Source organism: Heteronotia binoei, chromosome 7 (assembly GCF_032191835.1).
Source record: "Heteronotia binoei isolate CCM8104 ecotype False Entrance Well chromosome 7, APGP_CSIRO_Hbin_v1, whole genome shotgun sequence".
NCBI lineage: Eukaryota > Metazoa > Chordata > Lepidosauria > Squamata > Gekkonidae > Heteronotia > Heteronotia binoei.
The window spans coordinates 137,960,618-137,976,679 of record NC_083229.1 but is presented as its reverse complement, the minus strand read 5'-3'; the positions used below and the strand labels follow the sequence as shown (position 1 = coordinate 137,976,679).

Genomic DNA, 16,062 nt, shown 5'->3' with positions numbered 1-16,062 from the left:
CATCCTGGAGAAAATAACTGATCTGGAGGGTGGACTGTATGGCATTATATTCCTCTGAGGCCTCTGCCTTTCCTGACAAAAGCAGCCTGGATTGCCTCTGGCTAGCACTTCCCAGGAAGCAGCCCTGGGCTCTAAGGAAACCCTCCCAGTGGGAGAGAGGAGCATACTCTTGATAGATGGTTTGATGGGCCAAAGGTTGATACCCAACAGTCCCACCGAGCCCCAACCAATCAGGATAGGCAGATTTGCCACCATGACAGGAGAATGATTATTATAGATTTAGATTTCTAAGCCTCCCTTCCCTAAAGCAGGGCTCAGGACAGTGTACAACAGAAAGAAACAATAAATAACAGAAATCAAATTAACATTAAAACACCTTAAACAGCTATAAATCCATACAGTACCCAAGATGGCAGATAAAATTTTCAGTTCCCAGCAGTGATCCAATTGTACTACATGAGTAAGAATGTCATAAGGTAGGAATTGTAGGTTGTCAAGATACCACAGGAGAATTTTGTGCACATGGCTGCCTATGGAGTGCTGAGCATGTGCCAACTTGATGAGTACCTGAGAGAGGAAGGCCAGAGTGTGCATGTGTGAGAACAGCTCACACACTTAACAATGTAGCCAATTTTAAATGCTATGTGACCCACTCCGGAGAATGCTGGGGCCAGGCATTCTGATTACAGACTAACAGCAGCTTCCTGTATCAATGGCTTGTTTAGTTTTATAGTGATAATCTTTTTAATTGTTTTCTATTACTGTTTTTTACTTGTAAGCTACCCCAAACTGGACTTTGGAGACCTGGCACTTAAATTTTCTGCATCAATAAATAATAACTGGCCACCTGAATTCAGCACAGTGCAGGTGCAAGACTACCCAAAAATATCCCTTATTTTGAATGACACTAAAACGCCAAGTGACTATTCAAGGTAGTGAATCTGGAGCCAGGGGGAGAGAAAGGGGGGAGGGTGGGGGAGCAGCCTGATAGGCTGTGCAGCCTCTCATAGAGTTCAGCTGTCTGCACAGGAAATGCATGGCAGTGATTCCAATCGACATCATTCAGTCATTCGTGCTACGCAGAGTGGAAGATTCTGCAGGAGGAGGACAGCTGGCAACGGACAAACCCACAACAGAGAGGAATGGTTCCGATCTGCACGGGAAAAGACCTCTCTGCTTCCAAAGGTCAGTGTTGCGCCCATGAGGGAATGGTCAGTAGAAAGAGACCAGGTGAGAAACAGAGAGGTTTCATGCACCCCCAGCTGTAAGAGCACTTCCTATGTGACCTACTGAAAATCACACGGATCACAACCACAAGTTAACCTTTGGGGTCTTCTTAACAGCTAAAAATAACTTGTGATAAAATTAACTTTCTCTGCTAATGTATAAATGCTTGACTATGCTCTGCATTATTCTGAATCATTCACTGAATACGGCACTGATTGGATTCATTGCATTGTGTGCTCAGGCCTTCGACAACCACCAGGCAAAGCAAGTGTTCCTTAGGAATGGTTCTGTCTACACAGCCCCACCAAGCCCCCGGTGCATTTCCCCATCCGAACCCTCCTCTGAGTGGCATTTGGACCTCCAGGGGCAGCAGGAGGCTCCTTTTGAAGACATACCTGGCTGTAGTTCTGCACAGCGGATCTGGGCTGGCTGCTTCGGGCTGGGAGCTGTGAGGCTGCTGCTGTCTCCCCGAGGGCCAAGGTCTGGTTGCTATGGTAGCTAGAGGAGTACTGGAATGACCCTTCAGGTTTGGAACCGAGCTGAAGTGCACTCTGGGAGAGGAGGCTGGGCCCTGTGTTGGAGGGAATTGGCAGTAGTCAGCCCATGGCAGGACAGAATGGGAGAAAGCAGGCATGATGGATTGCAAGCAGCCAAGAAGGTGATCCCCCTCCCCTCCCCACCCACCCCCACCCCGGCTTTGTCTGTCTTGGCATTTCAGCACTAAAAATCAGGTCACACAATTTAAGGTGGCCCTTTATTACTTAAACATCATTACTTTGCCGTTCTCAAGAAGGAAGCAGAATATTTCATAATTGAAAAGCTGCCCTACCGATCTTAAAGTAAGTAAAGCCCAAACTGCTAAAAGGAAGGCTGCAGGACAGAAGGAATTATGACACGAAGACCCCAGTGGTCCAGCGACTGCTCAGCACAGCAGCCCTTGGTCATGTTTCTCCAGCCAACTCCAAGAAACACCGTTTCCATTGACACCATATTCTGAGGAGGTAATTTTGTGGTGTTTTGTTGATATTCTGACATCACCAGGTTTCCCCCATTCCACTTCCTAAGGAGATGTGGGGAGGGAGGGGCGGGGGGGGACATGTGTTATGATGTCAGAAGACGGGTTCAGCACGGAAGGAGGAACCTGACATTGGAGCATCTGTGAGATGCTTTCAATATTTGGTTCTGCCTGGTGCAGCTGCCCAAGGAAGCGAGGTCTTAAAAGATGGCCTTGTTGAGACAAAACCACCCATGCTCCTTTTGTGCTGATGCTTTATTTCATAAATTCAGTCCCTGAGCAGCAGACAAAGGCACCAACCCACTCCAGCGTTTTTGGGCTGGGATCCATCCACCCACTGTGTGCCACCCCACCCCCCACCCCCCTCCAAGTCCTCCTGCCCATCAGCTGGGACTTCCCAGGTTTCTCCTTCCCAGGGCAACTCTTAGATGCAGCCCCAGAGAGCTCATCTCATGTTTGAGTGTCTTTTAGAGAGAAAAGGGACCTCCAAAGCTTCATGCACAGCCCCCGGCAGGGGACCCACTGATCCCTGGCAAAGGGTTTAGATAATACATTCATATCTGAAAGGGAGCAAAAGGAAATTTTAAAATATTAGGAATCATCATGTAATTTAGCCTAATCTCATCAGATCCCTGACCACCACCTCATCTGTTGCATCACGATACTCAGGGATTCAAAATATGGAGACAGCCTATTGCAATTGGGACAGGCAACACTGGACAACGAGCACTAATGCCTTTCCTCGTGATTTCACATTTTCAGGGGAAAAAACAAAAAGAAAATGGTGCTAAAATCCATTATGCACTCGCAAACAAGTTCCGAAGTAGTTCCACAACCAGTGGGGAAAGAACTCAACCAAGAGACAGAGAGCATTCCTGGAGAGAGCTTCGTGTCACAGTGACACAGACAGCACACACACCGTTGTGAAATGTGCAGGCATTTGCAGGTTTCTGATGTGCACATGCTTCCATGTTTACTTCCAAGGGCAGACCACAGTTACAAGCGGGTAGCAGCTTCCTGCACCAAAACAAACAGGGAAGTCCACCCTGGAGGGCAGGAGAGTTCCACACGTGCAGCGGGACAGATACATCTAGAGATTTTGAAAGTTCATATTTATGCAGATTGTTGGTAAAACATCATGCTCATCTTCAGTTGATCTTTATTCAGTGCTAAAGGTAAAGTTTTAAAGGAAACATTTTTCTCCTACACAAAAAGGAGACATTATAGAATAATGTGGACAGACATGCTTGTAGGAGAGGCGGGCGACAGGTCATCAGTTCTTCTAGCACACTGATACGTTTGCCAATAAAGAGAATTTACTTTTTCAGAGTGAACAAAGGAGAAAGCTACAGTATAAAATAAGGAGGGGGAAGACCCAGAAGGAAGAGACAGGAAAATAGATGAGGAAGCAAAGAATTGCTAAATGAAGCATAAACAGCAGCACCGGCACTTTTTTGTATGCAAAACAAACAAATTGCAGCGGCAGAATACCTACCCCTGTATTTTTTCTTTCACCTGAAGGCTTCTGGAAGAGAGGTGAAATGATCACCTGCCCAGAGGCCCCCAACCCAGCTAGGCTGAAAGTGGGCTTCTGGGCAGGCCGCCCAGGCCCCAACCATTAGCAGGGAGGATGGAGCCGGACCAGCCCTGGGCCATGGGAATGGACCTGGGACACTCCCCGAGCAGGCTACACCCACCACATGGTCCAGCAGGGGTGGGGGCTCTGCTGCGGAGCCACACTGGTTGGCAGCATCCCACAAGGACCCAGGAAGCTGGGAAGAAGGGTGAAGCAGGCATCAAAGCCACCACCTTGAAAAGACAACTGGGGAGGGGGGGGGTACAGCAGTCTGAGATCCTGACCCCCCAGGCATCAAAGCCTGATTATGCCCTTGTTGGATTCAATTTTTTTTAAAACATGATTAAGAAAGAGGGATTGTTGAGGGAATAACACACGAAACAAAACAAAAGAAGTCTTCACCTGTGGGCAGAAGATGGCAACCGAAGGGGGCAGATACGTCTCCCTGGGGAGAGAGTTCCAAGGCTTTGGTGCCATGACTGAGAAGGCTCTCTCCTACCGGGTTTCCACCTGCCTAATATCAGAAGGCCTGAGGTCCATACAGGCCTCCGTTGATGATCACAGTGGTTGGGTAGGTTCACAAGAGATCAGGCAGGCCCTTCAGGTATATTGGTCCCAGATTATATAGGGCACTTTGAATTGTGCCTGGCAACAAATTGGGAGCCAGTGTAGGTGGGCCACGACAGGAGTGTTGTGGTCCCTACAACAAACTCCAGTTAGCATCCTGGCTGCAGTCTTCTGGACCCAGTGAATCTTGGAGTGCATCCAAAACAGTGGACACCCTATGTCCTGGATTAGACCTTCTGCCCACCAGTAGCTCTTCTATCTTGTTGGGATTCCTCTTTGGTTTATTAGCCTGCATCCACTCCTAAACTGCCTCCTGGTTGTGAGTTTCTGTGGCCTCCCGGGAATCAGCTGGGAGCACTAGATAGAGATGTCATCCACATACTGATGAGAGCCCAGCCCAAACCTCTGGCTGGCCTCAAGCAACAGCTTCATGGAGATATTCACGAGGAGTCTAGGAGACAAGATGTGTTTAAAACAATTTATTATATTGTAATATATTGTAATAGTACATTATCCTAGTACATTATTAAAAGTTAATACACATACATTACATTTTCTCCATCCCTCCCCCCTTTTGGTGACCCCTGGCAGTGCATTTTATTTAAATTGTTAAAAAGGTAATAAACTTTATCTATTAAAGAATCTTACTTCATAGAAAACCAAAAACCAAAAACCATAGGTTATAATTATAATCCATCTTCATAATAGTCCTTTAGTCATTAACAAAAAAATGAAAGATATAGTCCAATGATCTCACTTTTTTACTATAATCCATATAAAGTTTCTTTAGAGATTAACCATTGTAAAAAATCACCAAATATCCATTAACATTCCATTGTTTTTCAATGTACTTTTGAAACTTTTCCCACTCATTTTTGAACTTCCCTAAGTCTTGTTCTTTTAAGATTCTTGTAAACTTGTCCGTTTCACTCCAATGCATAACTTTCGAAATCCATTCCCACATTTCTGGTATTTTGTCCTGTTTCCACATCTGCGCATATAATGTCCGTGCAGCTGAAAGCATATACCAAATTATCGTTCTATCTTGTTTTGGAAATGTTTCCATTTGTAATCCCAACAAAAAAAAGTCTGGCGCCTTCTTAATATTATATCCCAAAACTTTCGAAATCTCTTGCTGAATCATTTGCCAAAATTGTTTCGCCTTTTCACAAGTCCACCACATATGGTAGAAAGATCCTTCTTGTCTTTTACATTTCCAACATCTATCCAACACTTGATTGTTCATTTTTGACAAATTTTTAGGTGTCATGTGCCACCTATATAGCATTTTAAAACAATTTTCTTTAATGTTATAACATGTAGATATTTTCATAGAGTTCTTCCATAAGTGTTCCCATGACTCCATCTGTATTTCTTTATGTTTATCGCCTATTTTATAATTTGTGATTTAACTATTAATTCTTCCGTAGACCATTTCAATAATAGTTTATATGTTTTTGAAATCAGTTTTTCATTTTCTCCAAACAGCATTCTCTCCAGGTCTGTTTGATCTTGTCTTATTCCATAGCTCTTAATGTCCTGTTCAAGCAAACTCTTTATTTGTTGCAATTGAAACCGATTATATTTCTGTTGTGTTTCCTCAGCCGATTTTAATTCCACCTTTCCTCCTTGAATTTTTAAAAGTTGATTATACTTCTCTTCTTTAAAATCTGAGTACAATTTTATTACTTCTGTTGGCACAATCCAAAGCGGTTTCCTCTCATTCCCATATCTTTTATATTTTAACCAAGTATTCAGCAGATTACTTCTGATATAGTGATGTGAGAAGAAGCTGTCCATCTTATTTTTCCCATAATACATGTAAGCATGCCATCCAAAAACATTTCCATGTCCTTCTAATGCTAGTAACTTTCTATTTGATGTCATCCATTCCTTAATCCACACCAGGCACACTGCATCAAGATGTAGCTTCAAATTAGGCAGTTGAAATCCACCCATTTTTTTTTGCATCGGTCAAAATTTTCATTTTAATTCTTGGTTTTTTCCCAGCCCATATGAATTCTGAAAGTTTCCTTTGCCATTTATTAAATTGTTTGTTGTCTTTCACTATTGGAATTGTTTGAAACAGGAACATAATTCTCGGTAGGACGTTCATCTTAATTGCAGAAATTCTGCCCAACATAGACAGATTCAGTTTATTCCATTTTATCAAATCTCCATCGATCTTATACCAGAGTTTCTCATTGTCATTTTTGTACAAATCAATATTTTTTGTTGTTATTTCCACACGTAAGTATTTTACTTTAGAGGTAACTTCACACTCTGTTAACCTCTGTAGTGTCAAGTCTGGCTTTAACTCTGGCTCACACCAAGAGCATTCTGGGTAAAACTAAGGTATAACTAAATGCTGCTAGAAAACTGTCCACTGTTCTCCCCCCCCCTCCTTCCTTTAGAAGATTCCCTCGCTTTGAAATGGTGATGTGTGAATAGTCTTATCTGAGCCTTCTCAGCTCAGGCCCGGGGAAGACAGGAAGCCTGAGAGTACCAAGGCCACTAGGCCTCTAATCAACATGAGAATGTATTGGTAACATCTATGTGTGAATGTTTTCCCCGCACGATTCCCTGGCCCGTAGGAATCCCTTTGACGTATTCCTTATATGAAATATATCTAAAGTACGGCCTTCAGTCTTTTCAAGCTTTGGCTTAGGTCGCAAGTAACCAGTATCAATAAACTAGATTCTTTGTATCTACATCGACTCGTTATTGAATCTGCAGACTTGACATTTTGAAAAGACTCCCTTTGGAACTCATCCGTCCCGGCAACTTTGTAACCTGATGGCCGAAGAGATTCCGGGAGACGGAGAACTTTCCTATTTGGAGGAAGAGCCGGCGGCACCTTGGCACGTACTAAACACCAGGCGAGCTGTGGTTTCCCCTCCAACCATCCAGCTTGTGATCACCCCCCAGCAGTATCGACCGCGAACCTTGACCACCACAATGGACGAGGTGCCTGCTCGGAGGGACGCGATCCTGACCCGCCACATGAGAAGAGTGCAGCTGGCTGAGATGGAGCTCGCCAACCCGGGTTCCCTGGAGTCAGGCTAGGCAGATGCCGCCCTCAATGCCCAAGAGCAGGAGGAGGACACCGAGGGTGAGGAGAAAGGGGGAGAGGAGCCACTGCCAAAGGACATGCCCGAGGAAGACGCCCACATGTTTCGGGCCATGGTCCAAAAGGAAGTAGATGGAGCGATCAAGGGCCTGAAGGACGAGATGCAGGCTATGACTGCCGAAATCTCCCATGCCCTGGGCTTAGCTGGGCCACGGAGACCCCCCAACCCCCCCCCGGCCCGGCCACCCATGGTCCCACCACGGGTCCAGGTGGTGCCACAGGCAGCGAGGCAAGCACTGCGGCTGGGAGCTCCAGCTGGCCCAAGAAACGGAGGTTGGGGCAGGGAGTTGGATGCCACCTTCGACGGGGACCCAGAAGAGGTGGAATACTTTGCCATTCAGGCAAACAGCTATATGTACTACTGGGGGAACACCTTCCCCGACAAGTTCAGCAGAGTAGACTACCTGGGGTCGAAACTAAAGGGAGCCGCGAAAAGGTGGTACGTGAGCCTGTACGAGGCCATGAGCCCGGAATTGGACTATGTACAAACTTTTCTCCAGGCTCTACTGGCCCAGTACGAGGACCCCCTCCAGGAGACGTGAGCTCTAGCCACCTTAAGAGACATGCAACAAGGTTCCCGGACCATCCGTGAGTACGCCGCAGAGTTCCGAACCAACGCAGCAAAGGTGTGAGGGTTGTGTGAGCTGATGAAAATCGAACACTTCACCCGGGGGCTGAGTGCGAGCATCCTGGATCGGGCCCTCACCCAAGCCAGACCCACCACCTTGGTAGGATGGATACAACTGGCAGGAGAGGTCGAGACCAACATGAAGCGGGTGGCGATGCAACGCCAGCACCAGTCCGGAAAAGGGCCGCAGAAAACTCCCCCTGCAGCCAAGGCTGAGCCTAAGAAAGTCATGGGGGGGCGCCGGCGGGGCCTCGCAAGTGCTTCCGCTGTGGGGACCCGAACCATCTCGCCTCCAACTGCCCAGCCCCTCCTAAAGCCCCAACCGGGGGGCTGAAGACAAACACCCCGATACTGAAGAAAACGACCAGCCACCCTAAGGAAGTGGTGAAGAGCAGCCTTGCCGTGATGGAGGAGCCAGAGGAGGATGTCCTGCTGTCGGCGGAGCTGAGCGACCTGGCTTGGGCGTCCGAGCCGGCGGGAAACGAGAACGACCTGCTCTAAAGGGTGTAACCGAGAACTGATCACCCCTAACCTAGTGGAAGCTCTAGGGCTCGAGAGCTCCCCCCTGCCCTGTCCGATGCAGTTCGAGCAGATGGACGGATCGGTGATGCGGGGGGCGCCGTGCAGACTAGAAACCCAGTTTTTGCCAATGGGGATTGAGGAACACTGGGATCAGGAATCCTTTGTCATCGCCCCCTCGTGCTCCTACCCCCTAGTCCTGGGGGTAGGCTGGCTAGCGAAGCACGAACCCTGTATAAGGTGGGGGCAACAAACTATCAGGTTCATAGACCCCCTCTGCAACGCGCACCTCTGGGACCCGTCCTGGGGGCCGCGGACGCTGGTGGCAAAGGAGAGGGCGTGCATGTCAGTGGAGGAGACCCACGCCGTCCCAAAGGCCTACCGGGACTTGATGGGAGTGTTTAGCGAGCAAGGAGCGAACCAATTGCCTCCCCATAGGGACACAGACTGTCCCATAGAACTAATCCCGGGGGAACCCCTGCCCAGAGCCAAACTATACCCTATCGGCTGCGCAGAGAAGAAGGAGCTCCGCAAATTTCTAGACCATAATTTGGAGAGAGGATTCATCAGGCCGGCAACGGCCCGCCATGCGGCCCCGGTGCTGTTTAGGAAGAAGAAGGATGGCTCGCTTAGGCTTTGCGCAGACTTTCACGGGATTAATACGATTTCCACGAGCAACGCCTACCCCATCCCCCTAATCCGAGACTTGTTGAGCACGGTCTCGGAGGGCAAGATTTTTACCAAACTGGACTTGAGAGACGCATACGTCCGGGTGTGCATCAAAGGGGGACGAGTGGAAGACTGCGTTTAATACGCCTATGGGACAGTTCGAATACCTGGTCATGCCCTTCGGACTTCAGGGGGCCCCGGGGGTATTCATGAACTTTATAAATGATGTACTCAGTAAGTTTTGGTTCAAGGGGGTGATGATGTACCTGGATGACAGCATTATTTACTCGCAAGACAAGCAGGCTCATGTGAAATTAGTGAGAGAGGTGCTAAGCACTCTGCTGAAACATCAGTTGTATGCTAAGTTGTCTAAATGTGAATTCCATAAGACCGAACTGGATTACTTGGGGTTTCGGGTGTCGGGGAAGGGATTGGCGATGGACCCGGCCAAGGTACAGGCAGTATTAGAATGGGCTGCCCCAAGGACATGTAGACAGCTCCAATCCTTCCTCGGGTTCACAAATTTTTACAGAACCTTTGTAAGCCAAAATGCCCTCAAAACGAGGTTGGGGAATTAGTTTAATGGACACTTGGCTTTAATAGGAATCTTTTTATCAATGTATACCAGGCTCAACCATTCAGAGAGTGATGCTCAATAAACTGGACTCTAATTTAATAAAATCAATTGTAATTTATTTGAAATAATAGTTCTTTCACACGAGGTAAAAACATAAAACAATCACACATTCACACAGGTCTAAAGAAATATAGATAGATCGATAGGGGTACATATAAGGATAAACATACAGGGTGATACTACCTCTCGCAGACTCCAAGGAAGACTCCGATGGCGACGAATGAGGGAGTGGGGGAGGACCCGAAACTGATCAGGAATCGGGGATGGATCTATACAGCGGGTAATGGGGGTTGCTGAGTAGAAAGCACACCTGTGGGTAGCTAGTCCACAGGTTATATAGAGTCACCTCAGTCCCGAGGGGATGGGAGGTGACTAGGAGGGGAGGTGACTGGGAGGGGAGATGGGAGGTTCCGCTGATGACCACGAAGGCTGGACATCGGCTGGACCAATGGTGAGTCTTTGGCGACACCTGATTGGGTGTATGCTTTAGCCAATGAACTTCACCTTCATCCTGGGCATCCTGGAAACTTCCAAGTTGCGACAGGGCCTGGGGCGGCTCCAGTGATATCAGTATGGAAATGGCTGGGTGATTGGGATGAGATGGGATTATCTGGGAATGTGACAATAGGGAATCAGATATGGACCTAGGTATCCCCGGTGTAGACAAAAGGCCTGGATGTGACAGGAGAGATCCTTCCTCTTTCTCATCATCTCCTGGGTAAGAACTGTTGTACAGGATATTACTGAGCAATTAGGATCAACAGTCGAGCTATTAATCCATTCATAAAACAGATGGGTTGCTTGCGGGCTAGGAATGACTCAAGGTGTGTACGTGAGGTTCCCACTATGAAGGAATGAAGCCCAACCAGGCAGGAAGATGGCTACAAGTGGTGTTAGCGAAACACAGTGGCTTCCATGCTTAGCGCTTCAACACCGGTCACCTGGACAGCTCCGTGGCGGCGCAGCCTCCTCCTCACCATGGCAGACTCCACGCAGTAGCGGGGAAACGTCCGTGCATGTTGGCAAGCACTCTGTGCCTGTTTAGAACACTTATGCTGTTGGTACACACGAGTCCCATATAGTTCCTGGATAGCTTTGCTCGCACTCTCTGGCCAGACGGGTGTAAGCTCACTTCTCCAGGCGCCCTGGCAACCATGTTTGTGACTGTGATATAGGGGAAAGAGGGGTCATTTCCTCACACCTTCATAGAAGGGTTCGCCCAGATTGCCCTCCCCCTGACCGAGTTGTTAAAAACCAAAGGGAGGGGGCCCGAGGCGAAGTGGCCGGGAGCCCGCCTGAATTGGAGCCAAACGGCCTTCGATGAGTTAAAGCGGTTGTTCACAAGCGAGCAGGTCCTGAGCCACCCCGATAAACAACGGCCCTTTATTGTGCAATGTGACGCTTCCGATGTGGCCATCGGAGCCATACTTACGCAGAGGGACGGTGAAGGGCGACTGAAACCTTGTGCCTATATCTCCAAAAAGTTCTCGGGGGAGCAAAGGAACTGGTCGGTGTGGGATAAGGAGGCTTTCGCTGTGACTTTTGCTCTGAAAACGTGGTGGTCCTGGCTGGAGGGAGCAAAAATGCCTTTTGAAATCTGGACCGACCATAAAAACCTCGAAACTCTTACGGGCAAGAGGAAGCTGAGCGAGAAGCAAATTAGGTGGGCGGGATTCTTCTCCAAATTTGACTTTACTCTGAGACACATTCCGGGGGTGAAGAACTTCCTAGCGGACGCGCTGTCCCACCTTCCGCAACACGAGAGCCAGAGGGAGGAGGTGGTGGACTCCTTGGTTCCCCCCTCGCAGGTAGCAGCCGTAGTAACTACACAGTCGCAGAAAAAGAGGGATTTGGGAGAAACTGGCAATGGAAACCGAGAGGGAGGAAGAGGACCGCCCAGGCAACATCCAGAAAAAGGGGGATGGGCTGTGGTATAGAGGAGAGAAGCTCTATGTCCCAAAAAGCTTAAGGGGGGAAGTGCTGCAATTCTGCCATTCTGACAAATTGGCAGGGCATTTCGGCTACGTCAAGACGCTCCACTTAATCAGTAGACAATTCTGGTGGCCGTCCCTTAAAAAGGACGTGTCAGAGTTCGTAGCCTTATGCCCCATCTGCATCATGGCAAAGAGAAGGGGTGGTAAAGCGCCGGGGCTACTAAAACCCCTAGAAACAGCCAAGCGCCCCTGGTCAGTGGTGTCAATGGACTTTATTGCGGAGCTGCTGCCCTCCCATGGGAAAATGGTGATATTGGTGGTTGTGGACACTTTTTCCAAGCAAGCGCATTTCATCCCTCTGACGCAATTGCCCACAGCAAAAAAGTTGGCCCTCCTCTTTTTCAATCACGTGGTCCGGCTTCACTCATTCCCTGATAAGGTCATTAGCGACCGCGGCCCACAATTCATTGCCAACTTTTGGCGGGAGTTTTGCAAACTAGCTGGAATAGAGCAGGGGTTGAGTTCCGCCTACCACCCCCAGACGGACGGACAGACGGAACGCGTAAACGGGCTTCTAGAGCAATATTTATGCTGTTTCATTAACCACCAGCAATCCGACTGCTCCCCTTTGCTGAATATGGGTACAACAATAGCATGCATAGCTCCACCAAGGCTTCCCCCTTTTCCACCGTCCACAGATACGAGGGAAAGCCGATGCCGCTATTGCCCGGGGGAGATCCCCCCCCGAATCGACATCTTTTGAGCAGTGGTGGCGAGGGCCGAGCGAGAGCTGGAAAGCAATCCAAGAAAACTTAGAAGCGGCCAAAGAAACCTACAAAAAGCAATATGACAAGTCCCATGTCCCAGCTTGGGACTTCAAAGTAAGGGACTCAGCATTTGTATCCACTAAAAACTTGCCACTTAGCCAACCTTCTAAGAAACTAGCATACAAATTTCTGGGGCCTTTCAAAATCTCCAGAGTAATTAATCAAGTAACAGTGGAACTAGAGCTGCCAAAAATGTTTAGCAAAGTGCATCCTGTATTTCATTGCAGCTTACTCCGCCGGGACCCCGGGGCTTCAGTCTGGCACCCTCGAGCACCAGCTCCACAACCTATCCTGATTGGAAACCAGAACCACCACAAAATCCAAGAAATTCTGGACTCTAGAGTCAAACAAGGGGTCTTGTATTATTTGATAAAATGGAAACATTTCCCATCCAGTGAAAATGAGTGGGTTGCAGAGAAAGATATCTCAGCCCCGGATCTGATCAAGAGGTTCCATCAAAAATGTTCCAACCGGGTGGTAGAGGCGGCTTAGGGGGGGGGGGGCAGTATGTCAAGTCTGGCTTTAACTTTGGCTCACACCAAGAGCATTCTGGGTAGAACTAAGGTATAACTAAATGCTCCTAGCAAACTGTCCTGTTCTCCCCACCCCCTCCTTCCTTTAGAAGATTCCCTCGCTTTGAAATGGTGATGTGTGAATAGTCTTATCTGAGCCTTCTCAGCTCAGGCCCGGGGGAGACAGGAAGCTTGAGAGAACCAAGGCCACTAGGCCTCTAATCAACATGAGAATGTATTGGTGACATCTATGTGTGAATGTTTTCCCCGCACGATTCCCCGGCCCGTAGGAATCCCTTTGAAGTATTCCTTATATGCAATGTATCTAAAGTATGGCCTTCAGTCTTTTCAAGCTTTGGCTTAGGTCGCAAGTAACCAGTATTAATAAACTAGATTCTTTGTATCTACATCGACTTGTTATTGAATCTGCAGACTTGACAGGTAGTTTGCTCTGTTTGCTCTTTGACATATTTTTGCACAAAATTTTAAATTTTTCTTTGTTTATGTAGAAACCTGCCAATTCTCCATATTCTTGTATCTTACGAAGCAACAATGGTGTTACATGAGTGGGATTTTCATTTATAAACATTACATCATCTGCAAATGCTCTGTACTTATAAGAAAAACCTTTCATTCTCAACCCCTCTATCTCTTTATCTTCTTGAATTTGCATTAGCAAAACCTCTAAAGTCATTATAAAAATCAGTGGAGATAGAGGGCAACCTTGTCTTGTTCCTTTACTTATTATCATTTTTTCCGTTAAATCTGCATTAATATAGAGCCTTGCTTGTTGTTCAAAATATATCGCCTTTACCATTTTTATAAAATCTTCTCCCAGTCTCAGTTTCTCCATCACTCCAAACATAAAGTCCCAATGCACATTATCAAATACTTTCTCTGCATCTGCGAAAAATAATGCTACTTCTTTTTCAGGATGTTCTCAAGTCTAGAGGACAAGATGGAACCTTTCAGGACCCCACAAACCAAGGGATGGAACAGCAGCCCCCCTGCACCACCACAGAAGACTGGAACTACCACAAAAGAAGAAGATATTCGATTTATATCCCGCCACTTGCACAAGTTGTGCTTCCTTCGCCAGACCCTACCACATCATGGAACAGATCAACCCTGTCGCATTCTGGCTCCAGATGTCACCCACCCTTCATATTCACCCGGTCTTCCACTGGTCCCTGCTCATACTCGCTGCACCTCCTGACCCCGCTCGACCCCACCTCTAGCACCAGCTCCGCCGGTGCTGCTTGATGATGACGAGGAGTACAAGGTCCACCAGATCCTGGACACCCGACCGCCCCGGGGTGGCCTCCGGTACCTCGTCAACTGGGAAGGGTATGGCCCTGAAGATTGATCCTGGGAACCTGCTGACGACCTCCGTGCCCCAGATGTGGTGCAGCAGTTCCACAACACCTACCCAGACAAACCTGGCCCTTCTGCTGGGGTGGGGCCTGGCTCTGATGAGGGAACTGGCCAGGCAGAGCCGACAGGGTTAACAGACCAAGCGGAGCTGATAGCTGGCCCCTCTCACGACTTGACTGATGCATTGCCGCCACCCACAGCGTTCTCAGCACCTGGCTCTACAGCTGACGAGGAACAACAGGCAGACACACATTCTAGTTCACCACCTTGCCCTGCTCATGTACGGGAAAGGCTCTGTCAAGACTTAGTGATCTGACAGAAAGAGGCCAGAATGTGGGCAAGATGTTCACTCAGCCCAGAGTTTTAGCAGACGCCAGGTTGGCCCCGCTCCTGCTTCAAGCGGCAACAAGTCCATCCAGTGATTTGCGACCACTATGGCTCCCATTCCTTGGCTCTGTTCCTGCTCTGACTTCCCGGTTTCCTGACTCCTGACTTGTACGACCCTGCTCTCAGACTGTGATTTTGATTGGCTACTGGTTTCCTCAATGCTCCCCTGGCTCTGACTCGGACTGAACTCTGACTTCCCCCTTGCCTGCACCCCAGCTCATGACACAGATGGCCTTAAGCCAAGGATATAACAATACCACAACTACGGCTGGAGTGGTGTACAGAAACATATTTTGGATATGAATCCCGAAGCAGTATTTGTGCCATGAACATATGAACATATGAAGCTGCCTTATACTGAATCAGACCCTCAGTCCATCAAAGTCAGTATTGTCTACTCAGACTGGCAGCGGCTCTCCAGGGTCTCAAGCTAAGGTTTTTCACATCTATTTGCCTGGACCCTTTTAGTTGGAGATGCCAGGGATTGAACCTGGGACCTTCTGCTTACCAAGCAGATGCTCTACCACTGAGCCACCGTCCCATGTGACAATTACTCGCTCAGTCCTGCTGGTGTGCATGCAGTTGTTGTTGAGACACTGTCTGTGACTTCCTTTGGCAGTGGGGGAAAGGTATAATACCCCTTCTTCTCCACCCATAACTGGGATGTTCTTAAGGGACATGGACCAATTTGCTTAAAGCTGGAGCGGCGCTGGGGCCAGCAGTGGACCAGCCTGGGGCTAGAAGTCTGATGAGGCCAACTAAAAGTGCTATCTTCAGTGCCAACAAATATCACACTCGCTTCAACTATATTAATGCATTGAATAGTGTGGCTTGAGAAGCTATTTTTGTCTGCTGTGAGAAATGTTGATTCCCCCCCCCCTGCCATCACTGCCATTTTGCTTGCAACATTAAGATTGATGTCAGTCTCATGTTCTTATCCCTCCCAAGACCCCTCTCTGAGCCCATGCTTTCCCCCAGTGACTCTCTTGGGGCAGAAATCAACACTAAATGGATGTGTAACTAACCACGCGGAACTGACACAGAGGGCCAGGAATTACTG

The 16,062-nt window shown here is 48.1% G+C and overlaps 1 protein-coding gene across 1 annotated transcript in view; it reads right to left on the bottom strand.

The window, feature by feature from the left end:
- Nucleotides 1–923: 923 nt before the first annotated feature.
- The window catches only part of LOC132575576 (catenin delta-2-like), a 259,469-nt gene continuing 244,330 nt past the window's right edge, over nucleotides 924–16,062 (bottom strand). Inside the window, exons 5-6 of the mRNA XM_060244383.1 lie at nucleotides 1,623–1,798; nucleotides 924–941 (exon numbers count right to left, since the gene is read on the bottom strand). Of these exons, the coding sequence (XP_060100366.1) occupies nucleotides 924–941; nucleotides 1,623–1,798 (194 nt within the window). The remainder of the gene's footprint in view (nucleotides 942–1,622; nucleotides 1,799–16,062) is intronic.